Below are 14,992 nucleotides of genomic sequence, written 5' to 3' on the forward strand. Positions count from 1 at the left end.
ATGTTGATAATGTAATGCGCGTACTGTTGTAAGCACACGGAGTCGAAAACATCAAACAACCCGTACGGGACAACATCCAGCTGGATGGAGTTGGATGGAGGTAATTCAATGTTCTTCCGTACAAACAAAACGACAATATACGGTCCACTCCATCCGAGTGCACAATGATGGACGCGGATGAGAAAGGATCGCACCGTACAGATCAAACCCGTGCCCGTAAGGTTCCGGTGGTAGTTTGGTCAACCATTCAACTCAAGCTGACTCCTGTCGCTCTTTGAAATAGTGCATTTCCGGTTGTGGTTTCTACGTTGACCCCCCGGTGCACGTCCCGCTGCTCACCCAAAAAACCCCTGTCGAAAGGACGACCAGAACGGTGGATCGAGATTGAAAACCACAAACCCCCGGGCCGGAGATAACCCGTAGCGCGACAATACCGACGGCTTGGAAACTAATTAGCGATGGTCGGATTCACACCGACGGAATGCACTCGGTCGCGTAACGTTTTTGGTGAGTGGTTTTCCGTTTGCCACGCTATCTTTCGCATCTTCCCACATAACGTACTGGAACGCCATCAACCATCCATTGTGTTGAAAGGGCAGAACCAGCGTGTGGGAAAACGCGAAGAAAGTCCACAATCACTCAAGTCGCCCTCGTCAAAAACCGCTTGATACGACGGTTTTGCGCAAACGGTGTTGATTGTGTTCTGTGCGCCCACCAGCCATCGCATGTGCGTATATACGCGTTCAATTCAAGCAACCGAAAGCTCGCTGAATCGCAATGTCGTCCCAGTTTGGGGTTTTCTCAGAAGTGGAGTACGGAACGGTAGTAATGGAATGTTGGGTACTGTTTACCGTAACGTGGAGGACGTGTAAACATATCTTTCACGCTGCTGTTGAATGTTTTAGGACAGAGACAAGCAAATTTCAAGTTTCTCTGACCAGCAGGGAAATTGTTCCTGCCCTCACGGGTGTTCTCCAAGACCAAGCGTCAAGCGTCTGTTGGGAAAGGTGAGCTATTTCAATCACACATTCCGGGGCAGGAATTTTGACAGAATGAACCATCGTTGGAACGCGCAGTGCCGCCTCGTAAAGGTTTCCGCGTAGCAGCACCAAAGCGCTTGCTGAATGTCATTTTGAAGCACATTTTTCGGTAGCTAAATTCCTTTACAACAACCTACATAAAACATAAAGCAAAAGTACCCCATTGTGTACGACAATGTTTCAAAAGTAACGTATAAAGATTTGTTCTTCCTTGTTGCGGGCTGAACCGAAGCCAATAAAATCTTAAACCTTCCTACCACCACAACACCACCCATAACCGATGTGAACGTTTCTGCACATGAAATGCACAATATAATAACTTGCTCATTTTGCATGAACAGCATAACAGGCGGGAAAGTAATATGCCAGTTGCCAGTACGGTGCCCTTCAGATCGGCTTATGGCAGCTCACCATTATTACTTCCAGACTCAAGGCGTCAATGTACGGTGAGCTGGATAAAATATGTTTATCAACTCACCATCCACCAAGGATGGCAACCATGGAAGGGTGATGAATTGATCGTTGGTACAGTGTGCCGGAATGCTTGTATGTGTACCGTTAGCGAAAAGAGGATCCCATGCAAGTGTGCTTACTCGCTCAACCATCCGAACGTACGGAGGCTAACCCGGGGTACCCGCGGCTGGTCCGGTGTGGGCAATACCATCGTAATGCGAAAGTTGATGGCATTGTGGTTTATCGCTCGAAGGATACGATACCCCGGCCTGTTTCATCGCTCCATTTCAAAATTGCATATCCATTCGCACGGGACGGGATAATATCGAACCACTCGGGTTTACGCACACGGCAACACACGGAAAGGGCCACAAGGTGCCTAGGGAATGAAATGGAAGCGAACGTTAATAGTCTGCATGATCGATTAGTTTTAGCATACCGCCGACAACACAGCAGTGGAAACCGGCCGGGAACAGCCGAGAAGAGGCAGGCCATTTTGTGCAGCATAATGTCTCAACTTTCACTTCCACTAGAGTGCTTGAGCCCCTGTGCGCGCGCGGGTGTGTGTGTGTTTATAGAGGCGCGTTTATTGCGATGGCGCTTGGGTTGTGTGCCTCCCATTTCCCGATAACGTCGATTTCATCATCATGAATATTTCGCGCCAAGCTGCTACTATACTTCTACTACTACTGGCGGCGGCCAAGTTGAGTGATGGCCGTGCTGTGTGGCCGGGATGAACGCCCGTTGATTGGCGTTGGATAAGTGGCTTCGTTGTCAGCGATATTAACGGACGGATTATCGTGCGAGTGCAACAATGCGGTCACACACGGCTGCATAGATACAGTAGCTGGTTCGACCGATTCGGCATTTGCAATATAATGGCATCGCGATGGCAATCACTTGCAGGGATGTATTAATAATGTACAGCACTGCCACTGCCACTGCCAGAGCATGCACAAAACACAAAACAAAATGCAAAACATACGCAATTACGTATGCATTAAACAGCAATGGACTGATTCTAGCGATTTTGTCTACCAACGGTCTGTCTAGTGGTGGTAAATCCACCTCCGAATCGTTTATTACAGTTATCCTCTTATGTGCACACACAATTTGATGGATTTATCAGATAATTTCTACTAGCCATTGTGCACACAGTCAGCGAAGTATGTTCGATGGTGATTTATCATATCTTTGCTTGTTTCGGGGAGTCAAACACTAAATATTTGATCTCTTTTAAAGTCTTTGGATAAGACTGGACTAGAAGTGGATTTATTAGACTCCAGAGCTGCTATAGTGGATGGCAACAATGGGCATAAAGGACGGATACCTTATGTCCTCCACCGAGAAGATAAGCATTGCGGCCTTTCACAAGTCCATCAAGTCGTTGGGGACATATGGCCTAAGTTGCTGATCTCGAAAAACTTGGAGGCATTTTAGTGCAAGCCCAACACGGTGGAGTAATAGGGGAATGGTCAGGAAGCTGGATTACTCTATCGTACCACCTAAGCGCGTCTCAAAGAGAAGAAGAAGGAAAAGATCAAGTTGTTGAAGTTATTGTCCTGAAGTTCTTGGTGATCAAGGAAAATGAAATGTTCTCTCTTTCAAAACTTGCAGCGATTGAGGAAGTCGCGTCGAAGAAAGTTTGAATAGAATATAATTACATTTCATTTATCTTAATAAATATTTAAACAAGTGCCCCTAACATTAAACCTTTATTACGCATATGTATAAATTTCTAAATAGTCAGTTTCAAGAAACAATCAAGAGTCGTGAGGCTTTTTAGAGCTGCCGCATGAGTCAAGTGAATAATATCTAAATTAATATTTTTTTGCCAGAATTCAGTTTCATAATTCAGGAAATTAATCCATTGGTCTAACCTTACTGCAGTCACACTTCGCTTAATATCAACCTCAATACTTCTAACATAATTGAAATACGGTCATCAAATATTGTTAGGATGTTCAAATTCGTGGTCAAATCTGAGGTCATAATCAATTGCCAACTCCACTACAGAGCTGACGATAGAGGAATCGTGTTGTTGCTAATATTAAAAGAAGTATTAACATTTGTTCCGATTGAATCGTCCTGTATGAAATAAGACCATTTCGCATGCATGCTGTACTCACTGTCTGCGATGATTTCACATTTTGTACCGTTGAAAGTTATACACTCAGTATTCTGCCCATGTTATCGATTCTTGTGCACCACATCAGCACGGCGTACTAAAACTTATACCAACAGCGGTAACAAAGTTTACCATCTCCATAAACAGACCAGCGTGTGCTTCACCAGCATTGTATAGCAGACATTGTGGCAAACTACGAAACGAACCATAATCAGACGATTGTGCTTTCCTGTCTCCATCATTCCAACGCGAGCTACGAATTGTAAAAAGTGTTCAAGCGTATTATCCAAAGCACATCCCGTACGCAACCTAACCACCCCTCCCTCTGGACCAGAAAGCACCGAACGGAAGTGGATCTAAGCTTCTAATGAGAAAATAATTGTATCAAATATGCGCATGGATTATACTTTATGGTTTTAATTTATAAATGTTGTCGTTTCGCTTCACGACAGCAGACGAAGCGCCGCTTTGCGTGAGTTTCCACGTAAGGAAACAATCCGGCCAGACCACCCCATGTATGTGAGTGTGTGTGTTGGCAATAAACAGGAGCCTTCGCAATCCTTCCAACTACCCGATCGTGGGACTACAAATGGAGGGAAGATGCGGTCGGAAAGGCATTAATATGCATGAGCGTAAAACCAGCCGCCATCGTCTTCGGTTCTTCGTTCCTGTTGGTGGTGCTGGTAGTGGTGGTGTCGCTGCTGGATGTAGGAACTGTATCGAACTCAGAGGTACGAAGGCGCGTGAATGTGAATAATGCAATTGCAGTCGTCTGGCGCGTCGTCTTTTGCTAATTCGATTCCGTCATTAGTGCACTATTAGTTAGATACTGGGTGTGCGGACACTGCTGCAAACCGGAAGCACCGAGTGCGCCACCCCTTCATCATCATCATCATCATCGTCACGCTTCTTTTGCTGACTTTCTCACCTGTCTCATACACTGTTTGGTCTTGCTTTTCCTTCTCTTCATTGCAGACGAGCGATCCTTGGCAACCCGGACGTGCTCGGCTCGGGCAGCTGGTCTCAGATGCTGCAGAACGATTTCTGGGGCACACCGCTGGTGGATTCGGGCTCGCACGGTTCCTACCGTCCGCTGTGCGTGGCCAGCTTCAAGCTCAACTACCTGGTGGACGGTTTCAAACCGTTCGGTTACCACCTGGTCAACGTGCTGCTACACTCGCTGGCAACCGGGCTGGTGGTGAAGCTGGCCCGTCACCTGCTTCCGGTGGGCCGTACGGGGGTGGCCATCACCGGGCTACTGTTTGCGGCCCATCCCATTCACACCGAGGCCGTGGCGGGTGTCGTTGGTCGGGCCGATCTGACCGGGTGCATCTTCTACCTGCTGGCACTGCTCGCCTACATACGTCACGTCCGGTGGCGGCAGTGGGGTGACGGACGGCAATGGTTGGCACTCGCCGTCACCGTACTGCTTGCCGGCGCTGCCATCCTCTGCAAGGAAACGGCCGTGACAGCTTTAGTGGTTTGCGCGATTTATGACATCATAAAGGGATACGCCGGATCCAGAGATAAGGTACGCCTTTCAACTACCTCCCCCCCCTCCCCCAGGTTTTCCAGCATCCGTCTCGGTACGGGTTCAGGCGAAAGCCCCGGGAATATACATTTAATTTTAAATATGCTTTATTTATACTCGTGCTGTTCATCGCACACCACACCGCTGCACCTCCCGGTGTGACTGCAACACCAACGGCCTATAAAATAACGACTTATACCCGTACAGGCGAACAGGCAGTAGCGGATCTAACGGTGGGCGGAGTAGGCGGCCGCCTAGGGCCCCGCCGTTTGGAGGGGCCCCGAAAGACAACAGAACATTTCATACGTAACGGAACCCGAGCAGAAGCACCAACCCCCCCCCCCCCCCCCCCCCCCGCTCATCTACTACTTATCGAACACCAAAGGCCCCTTTAAAACCACGAACGAACGTTTTCCAAAGAATCATATGGATAACAGGTTCGGCGGTGACGAGGTTGTGAATGTGTGGACCTGTCAGGGGCCCCTTTAAACCCAGAACTAACGATTTCCAAGGAATAATATGCACAGCCAAGGCCCCAGCGCTATGAATGGGTTGTAGGGGCCCCGAGCAGGTACAGTAAGGGCCTCCAAAAATGACCCCCCCCCGGTCAGCACTTTTAAAATCATTTAAATTCTCGGTTTTTTTTTCAAAATTCAGTTTCACGACAGTTCGACTATACTTTTTTGGGCCCCAATTACCATTCCGCCTAGGGCCTCCGACAAGCTTGATCCGCCACTGCGAACAGGCGGCCAGAGCAGACGGTAAAAGTGGGGTTGGGGTTTTTGGTTCAATTTCCCGAGTGGCATTTGCAATCTGCACCGAGCTGCATCTGTGTTCGGTGAATTGTTTTCCACTGTCGTTACTTCCACCGGTTACCAAGCTTAGGCAGCGCTTGCTGACAATGGAATGTCGCTTCTGTTCCGAACAAATCTACACATACACATACACTGTGGAAAGTTGTGTGTTTATGACATTTTTGTGTAAAGAAAAATAGCGACAGGACAGTAAAAATAACTGCAACCTATCGGTACCAGTGGACATTAGCACAAAAGCAAACTAGAAAAAAGTCAACGCATTGTTTGGGGATAGTTTTTCTTTACACATCTGCTAAAATGACTGCCGAGTACGATAAGCATTCATGCTGTGATATCTACTGAAACTTTTTCTTTCTCTCTATGTAACGGACACTTTCAAAATGGCTTACACATGTACATAACATCTTTAATATCTCCTTCCGCAGCTTGAATAAATAATTGATGTCGAATAAATAATGTACTCCTAAGAAGTATCGCTTCCTCCAACAAATCCTCCTCAGCAATTGGTACGCAGCGTACAGTACTGCGTGTCGGCACAGTACAGCAGATCAGCCGGACAAGCCATCTTAAGCTTGATGAACTTGTTCGGACTCTTCCGGTGGCAGACGTAGTAGTTGCTTTGGTCCATTGGATCCGGCATACGTCCTTCTAGCCGGCACCGTGGTACCTTTCTTGCCGGTTTTGCCGTTACCGGCTTCTTTTTTATGGGAACTTGCTTTTGTTTCACTTTCAAGTGGTCACCAACCGTCGTTTTGCCACTCATCGATGGGAGGAAAATTACTTTCTGACCTTCCGGTGAAGGTAAGCTGTTGTGAAGTCGCAGCTTGTTCGCTTCGAGTCTTATCAGTTCGACGTACTTCTGTGCCTTCCGTAGTTCCTGCTTGATCTGGTTGATCTGGCTAACACGTTTATTTGAGGATGGTTCCTTGCGCGATTTTAGTTGTGCTCGCGGTGGAGCCGGTGGTGTCATCAACTCCTTGCACTGTTTGTACGAGCTTAAATCACACATGCGAGATTTTTTGTTGAACGCCGTAAATGGAGGACAGGTGTACGACTGGAATACACCATTATGTGGGTTGCAGATGTAGTACCTGAAGCAATCGGTATTATTTGGCTGTCGACTACCGACCATGCACAGCACAACGGAAATTCGTTCATCATCCGGATTGGCATCGACCAATGGGAGCATACTGTCCTTGTACTGCTCGTAATCGAACGTTGTGTCGCCGAGAGTAAAAAGCTTTCGTTTATACTTCGTTTCCGTACTATCCGCACCACCGTGTGAACTATCCTCCTCGGAACCTTCATCATCCAAGTCCACCGTGTGGCGATTCACGTCCCGCAGTGGTAAATCTTTTTCCAAACTACCATCATGCCCGCTGTCATTTTCAAGGGATTCAATTGATTCGAGTAACTTCACTTGATCGATACTGTCACCGGTTCGGTCATAATCCCGTACCAAAGGATTTATTCTCTGCGATGATGGTCTCAAACTGGGAAAGTATGACAGCGTATCGGCAAACCTTGAAGGTGGCACTCGTAGTGATGATGTGAGGCTATTACTAGGATAAAATGTTCCCGAAGGAGAATCGATCATGAATTGGGATGATAAGGGCGATCGAGTCAGGTAAGGGTTATAGACAGCATTCGGGTAGCTTAATGGCATCGACTGATAAGTTGCATCCTTTGGCACATACCTATTCCCGTAAGCATCGTACAACACTTGCTGTGGAAAATCGTTAAACGTTGTATCATTCGTGTTGGGAATTCTGAAGCTATTGTGAACCGTATTCGGTCCCAAGTTATGTTGACCAACCAAACCCGAACCATATGAAGTCGGATAACGATCTTTGAACGGTTGCTCAGTAGTCGTCGGCGGTTGTACATTCGGTGCCGGAACAGGATTTACCGATATTGGTATAAATATAGGTTTCACAACTGGATCTTTCACTTCCGAAGCTGAAGCAGAAGAAGTAACAGGAGATTTTTGATTCTCAATCGCTTTTTGAGAAATGTCCAGAATGCTTCTTATAATGTCCTGCATTCCAGGTGAAAGATTAAGCTTCGATAAAGGCTCGTCTATTGCCACTTCTTTCTTTTTACTGAGCTGATGTACCGGCACAGTTTCGTACGAGAACGGATCCGTGTGGCTAGGAATTCGTGCCATTTCGTTTAACTCTTTCTGTTGGTTCACGATCTGTTTCAGATGATTGAGATAGTTCTTCTCGTCCATTTTGGGAGCAGTTTGCCCTGGTTGGAGCTTTAGCGCATTCTGCGTATCGTAATAGGCCAGGAACGAGTCCAGCTGTGATGCATTTAAACTTCCCGGCGATATTGCTGGAGTCACTATGCGAGCGGGAGCTTTAGTGCTAAAGGTGTTGGTCGTGCGGGTAGTTGCTGTATGAAGTTCATCATTTACACGTTCCGGACTTCCATCACCACTGGATTCAATATCGTTCTGGTCGATCTGTGTGGTGCTGAACGATTTCGTCCGATCCTCTTGTGACGTTGCAAAAGCTGTTACTTCATTCGACTGCTCTTCAGCTGATGATGGTTCGTTTAGATTGTCGATCCCGTACACATTTTCTTCGCTGTGATTTTTTTCATTTTCAGCCGAAACATCACACTCCCAATCGTTATCTGTTAGGAATCGAGAGAAAAAAAGGCAAAAACATTTGTAGTTGTGACTATTCCCAAAAAACCACTTTCATTTAACAAGCCCATCGCGATCATTGCTACCGTGTTGTACGTGTTGATCATATTTCACGATTCATTAGCACAAAGCCAACCAACGCCGGCGTGTCAGATGACCTGCATTCGTATCGGACAGAGCAGCGCCAAGTTTCACTTATCGCACATCAGAACTGGAGCAGTCGTGGATCTGAGACGCAACATGGGACTGGTGTGTCCTAATTTTAACGTTCCCCATTTCAACGTTCCACTCACCTGGTACGACACATGTGCCGAGATTGTGCAGATATACGAGTCCCTTCTGACACTGGGTTGCAACCCAAACGTGTGCATCTTTGGATAGTACTGTGCAGCGATAATATTGATCACAACGTGTCATATGAGGACGAGTAGCTTTTGGACAACCTTCCTCTATGGATATTTGTTGTGCGTTAGCCAGCAGCAGATGCAACACTATCGAAAGCACATTTGCTGCATAAAACTGTGCCATTTCCTTTTCAACTAAACACACAAAATGTTCATCCAAACGGAAGCTAAAGTAAAATCACTCTTCCTGCACTCGCTTTGTTTACGTATCGTTTACCTCTCACTAAACGATCATTTCTATTTTTCAAAATTCCCTAACGAACCAATCCGTTTTGTATCGCGTTACAACTGTTCCGGATGCGTTCTGCCACTGCAATGGCATCGAACAGCACTTCGACGCTCGTAGATCTCCACACAACTCCGGTTGGTGCAAAGTGAAGAAAGCAATTATACGCCAGATCACACGTGAGGTTCCAACAAGTGAGAACGAAACGACGGGATGCCCGAGTGAACTTAAAGTCACGCATTCGGGAAGCTGAGAATCGTTGAGGCATCATGTTTGCCTACCACATTATCGACTAACGCGCCCGGTTGGCGCGAACAACTATGTGGCCGCTTTCTCATGGGTCACACTTTCACTGTTTTCACGTTGTCTAGACCACTTATCGAGCCGATATGCAGTTTTCTAGATATAGGCCGAGATTAATGTCTTCTTTAGTGACTGACTTCAGCAACAATGTGCTGTAGGTGTAGAGCAAAAGTCTTTAAAGACAGGGTTGAAAAAAAAATCACTCGGCAAAACAAGTGACATTTTAAAAAAACAGCCGGATAAGGACAACAATACTGAGCAAATGCAGCATAAGCAGTTGCATCACAAAACACACACTATTCTCCATGGTTCTATAAATCCTTCCGCTGCAGTTGTGAATAGTTTCCACCACGGGCAACACCAACAGCAATAACGATCCACTCGTACGGGTGACAATTCACTGCGAAACGATAGCCATTTCGTTCGTCGTACCTAAAGCAAAAAAAAAATCAAAATATGCAAACAAAAATGCCATCATGCAAAAATGTCGCATACCACTGGTACCCAATACACACACACACAGCCGAAGCTGCTGCCATGCTTTATGCAGCATGAATTCAAAAGACACAAAAGCACAGCGCAAAAGCGGCAAAACGGCCGTATCTTTCCATTTAGGTACCGATTGGCAGCGGCAAAAGCGTGCTGCACATTGGGCCATCCTCCCTGGATGGTTCCAGGAATGGATGCTGTCAGGTATTCTACTGTTCGAAAGCACCCAGGGAATGCTTGCAGCAAAATACAGGACACAAAAATAAAGAATTGAAACACAAAAAAAAATACAAAAGAGATTGTCTACGAATGCTGAATGGTGCTAAGGTACATTTGTAAGGGAGTGTAAACCTTACGTCCACATTCGGTTACGTGAAGTCGACATACACACAAAAGTACAACACATCCTCCTCATTACACACGATAACATTATTTGCAAACTTCCGGCATTACGGCAAAACACCCGAACGGGAAGTAGACAAATTATGTATTAAAGGTAGAGGTTACCGTCGGTTGTGTAGCAAAAGAAAATGAAATTTTTCCCTTTACATTCATCATTGGACTCCGTTAATCAAAATCATTCAAAAGTAGTAAGTCTATATTCTTCTCCAACAAACAAAATCCACACCTACCAGACCGGTCCGAACCATCATCCGCCGTACAGCAACAGGATATCAAACGTGAAAAGCTTCAGAATTCGTCCTGTGTGTGCGTGTGTGTGTGTGGCTGTGTGGCGGGATGTATATTTGCTCATCCGCTCGGAATGGAGAGGATACGAATGAAGATGATAGCGACAGCTGAATGGAACTACTGAACAAAAAAAAGGGGGAAGAAATCCTTTAGAGCCATTTTCAGCATCCAGGGTAGACTAGTCGTGGAATAGCTAGATAGAGAACTCCAATCACACCGGATGCAGCGGTGGGAATGGAACGCAAAGAAAGCACGTTCCTTTCCATTCCTCAATAAAAAAAGAAAAAACACTCCGGATACGGTGGAGAGAATATCGGGCTGGAAAGCACATCCAGAGGAATAATCAACGGCACCATTGATCAAGTGCTGTTGCAACCGATGCTTTTGTTGTCCAGAGTCGGAATCTGAATGGGAAAACCCGGGTGGAAAGGAAGGTAAAGTAGCATGGGATGTGCAACAAAAAAAAGAACAAGCTCCAAAAGAATGTACTCCAGCAGTGTGATGGGGATATCGATCGAAGGGAAGGAACACCCCGGAAGCACACGCGGAGATCCGGGCATACTTTACAATCATCTTTCTCGGTGAACAACCGTGAATTTAACTCCATTCAAATATTTGCTTTCACTCCGCTTTCAGTTTTCCAATTCGTTTTCCTTTTGCCTTTTATTCCTGCACAAAAAAAAACCCGAATGTGGTCTACTGAGGAGTAACTAGGACCACGGCACCGATAGGAACTTTGCACTCAGCCAGAGTTCGAATGTCGGTGCTTCGCATGTTCGCTGTCGATGTTTTTCTTTCGATGTTTGTTTTGTTGGATACTGTTTTTTTTATTCGCCTTCTTTATTACCGTTGCCAATCGGAGTCGTATGTTTGGTTCGCCATTGCGATTTAATGTTTTGGCTCTCTCGATTCTGTTTTTTTTTATAACTGCTTCCCGTACGGATGTAGATTGGCACCCGATGGGATTGGGGATACTTTTTTTTTAAAACCCTACACACTAGGTAGGACACCAAGCAGGAATATGACTCACCTTGCTCGAGAGTGTGAGGACTTTCTCGACAATAACTTCCGAAACTGTGTACCGAACCGATGCACTTCTGCATACCGGGACTGTTTGCCTCTCTGTTTTCGGGGAGGGTGACGCGCTGCTCAACAAAGTCTACAACGATCGGGTCCGTGAGCAGTAGACGATTGTTGCCGTGCCGTGTTGCCGTACGTGTACGTGAGCTTGCGCTGCACACGGAATTGAATGTTCCTGGTAAACAGATTTATTTCATCCGTTTCGGATCAATCGGTTAGACGACCGTCGTACGATCGTTGCGAACCATTTGGCAATCCTTTTTCGCGCGGAGATTTCCAATTGTTCCAAACCTTCGCAAGCAAGTGAGTTCTTGAAAGTGGAAGGATTTATGGTTGGCGGATTTGTTAGTACTCTACATGTCGTTTACATACATGGAATCGTCCAAGAAGTGTGCAATCTACTTCCTAACCCCATCAAGCAAAGGGGACAGGGTGAAAGAGATTTAAGAAGAAAACATGAAGTACAATATAATGGAAGGATTTGTTCGGCGTTTGTAGAAAGGATTGATTCGTTGCTTTTAACTGTCTCGATACATCGCACGTTTTATAATTACACTTAAGTAGAACTTCTCCAAAAGCTGCTAGATAATTAATGAACCCAAAGTGCAACAGAATGTCATTTTCTTTGCATTCAAAACGCAATTCTATCTGAGTTGCATTTTAAAAGTTGCACCCGATGCACAAATGCACGTTCCACGGCGTGCGGGTAGCGTGTCGCTTCCATTTCTTCCAACGAATTTTCCGCAGCCTTTTCTTGTGTCAGTTTCCTTCCATTTCACTCCACCACGAATCCAATCAAGAATCGGGCATGAACATGAAACGTGCATTACAAGCAGTACGCAAATAGACTAGTGACAACTCTTCGATCTCTGTGCTTCGGCTCTCTTCCACCATCCATCCGAGCTGGTCACACGTGTCACGTGCCGGGTGAAGTTGCCATCTAATACCCCGAAACTCATTTTCAACTGCAACCAGTCTACTGTGAGCTTACGATCAAAGTCGACAGTTGACATTTCGTTTTGAAGATACGTTTTTTAAAGTTTGAGTTCTTTCAATTTTTTTTGTTAACTCTTCGATCCTATTTTCGATGTGCAAGCGTTTGCGAGGAATCAAGAAAAAATAAGAAAGAACATTGCATGCTTAATTCGGGTCGATTTTCAAAGTGAAGAGCACCAAGAAGTACGTCAATTTAAGTTCACCAATTTGGAGCTCATGAATTCCATTTAACCGGGATTTCATCGTTGATTATGGGAAAAGTTGTTCTACTTTGGCCCACCACCCCAAGCTGGTGCCGGATGGAAGGAGTAAGGATGAAAAACATCTCGTATTATCAACACCTCAGCACACACACACACACACTCACCGGCACCAGTTGCTGCATCTCGATCGATTTGTACCCGTTGAGTGTTGTGTGTTGGAGACCGACCAGCGCAACTATTTTGTGGTGCTTGCAGGGAAAATTAATATTCCAAGCGCTACGCTGAACGTAACGCGCCTCACCCACGCGGACATGGGATGGAAGTTCCGTTCAAGGATCTACCGTAAGCTCCATTCTGCTTTCTTCTCCATCGGTGCTTGATTGCACCAGCGAGCAGCACCTGTGCACGGTCCGTTTTGCTTCACCGTTCACGTAATCGACACGATTGTCGAAGACGATGATCACAATAATAGCGATGATGAAGGCGTCGCCCGCCCATAGATACCATCCCTCCCCACAGGGATGCGGGAAAACTTTTCCATCGCCAAACCCCCCACCCACCCGACTGTGGTTGATGAGGAAATTTTTACCTCTTCAACACGAGTACCCCGTAGTGAGTGGTGTCCGAGAGCAGGATGCTAGAGCTGTTAGTTCGGCTCTGTTCCTTTTATCCAGCAAAAGCTCTTGGCATTCTTGTTCCTGTTATCTCTGTCTTCGTTTATTTTTTTTTATTTCTTCACACGGATGTATCGCAACCCGTGTGCGGCAATACGGACGGTACGGGTTCTCTTTCATCATCGGTTTCTCGTTGACTAATGACTACCAGCTTGGACTAAACACTTGCTACGAGCGTGTAACGAGAGAGCTTTCAAGATGAAGGGATGGGGAAATAAAATCGATCGCATAAGTACTCGCGTAAAAGCGAAGTGCAGCTGGACGAAGGACTTGTGTTTGGAGCTTCAGCTTAAGGAGACTTGTTGCTGTTGGTAAGGTAGATAAGAAAGTCTTGGCGAGTTTGAGTGGCATGTTAAGCATGTACGGAAAACACACATTGGCGGAAACAACTACTGGGTTGCGACTTTTTTCTATGATTTTTACTACTTTGAGGAATGTAGTGGATGGAGAAAAAAATATTTGAAAAAAAACACTGCTGGGCAGAAACGCCTCAATGTATGCAATTGTTTTTTGTTTTTTAATAAAATTTCACTCTACGACTTATGTGAGTTTGAAGAGAAAAAACACACAAAAAGCAGTAAAAAGAGCAGAGCTAAGGTTATTATTGTATATAATCTAGATTTAGTTATAAAACGTTCTCTCAACACTAGTGGTTATGTATGTCGCTCCACCGTCAGTTCCATACTTTGCCGCGACCATAAATCTTTCCGCTGAAAAGAAATCAAATGCAAATTCAAGCCCGAACCACTTACGGCAAATAAGGCACGTGTAAAAGCCACGCAAAAAGGCCTAATCTCTTTACTGCGGATAAACGGTTTAAATTCTTGGTTCGCGTCTACTTTCACACCGTTGATCGGGTTACGCGGTACAATTCATGGATAACCCGTTTCCTTTCCTTTTTGTTGCCATAACAGAAAGGCACAGAAAATCTCAACTCCTCACCAAAATACCCTCCCAAAAAACCACCTTAACGGTAGCCTGAAGCTTTATCCATTTTGGGAAGTAAAATTCCTGCAAACTGTCGAAAGTGATGCTGCTGGTTTGCCGTACCAGAAAACGTGGGGGAATTCATGATGAATGGCAAAGGTTTGAAACTTTGGGTTTCTTTGGGTCTGTTCGGTTCTTGTTTGTTCCTGGTTCTGAGAAGCAGATGGAAACCTCAAACTGTCAAACAATTTCACCAAACAAGGCTTCCCGTTCCAAGGGTTGTGCTGACGGTCGGCTTCCATGGGACGTAATAGCGTAGGCAGTGGGGATTCAAAAGGTTAAGGGTCTTCGTTTCTTGCATCAGCAATCATGGAGCTATT

The 14,992-nt window shown here is 45.7% G+C and overlaps 2 protein-coding genes across 6 annotated transcripts in view; one reads left to right on the forward strand and one right to left on the reverse strand.

Moving 5' to 3' along the window:
- The window catches only part of LOC125761926 (protein O-mannosyl-transferase TMTC2), a 209,151-nt gene that overhangs the window by 119,378 nt on the left and 74,781 nt on the right, over positions 1 to 14,992 (forward strand). For all 5 annotated transcript variants that reach the window (XM_049423524.1, XM_049423525.1, XM_049423521.1 and 2 more), the window contains exon 4: positions 4,597 to 5,152. In XM_049423524.1, the coding sequence (XP_049279481.1) occupies positions 4,597 to 5,152 (556 nt within the window). The remainder of the gene's footprint in view (positions 1 to 4,596; positions 5,153 to 14,992) is intronic.
- On the reverse strand, positions 5,896 to 14,226 carry LOC125761928 (uncharacterized). The gene is made up of 2 exons (XM_049423528.1): positions 8,914 to 14,226; positions 5,896 to 8,607 (listed from the first exon to the last, which is right to left on the reverse strand). Exons 1-2 carry the CDS (start codon positions 9,146 to 9,148, stop codon positions 6,464 to 6,466), a joined length of 2,379 nt encoding a protein of 792 aa, XP_049279485.1. The 5' UTR covers positions 9,149 to 14,226; the 3' UTR covers positions 5,896 to 6,463.

The sequence above is a fragment of the Anopheles funestus genome, chromosome 2RL (genome assembly GCF_943734845.2).
Source record: "Anopheles funestus chromosome 2RL, idAnoFuneDA-416_04, whole genome shotgun sequence".
Taxonomy (NCBI): domain Eukaryota; kingdom Metazoa; phylum Arthropoda; class Insecta; order Diptera; family Culicidae; genus Anopheles; species Anopheles funestus.

Bases quoted from the DNA above. Each gene is read 5' to 3' on its own strand.
- LOC125761928 (XM_049423528.1), bottom strand. From the start codon at position 9,148: ATGGCACAGTTTTATGCAGCAAATGTGCTTTCGATAGTGTTGCATCTG. The intron at 8,608-8,913 runs GTGAGTGGAACG...GATTCCTAACAG, and splicing joins CGGCACATGTGTCGTACCAG to ATAACGATTGGGAGTGTGAT.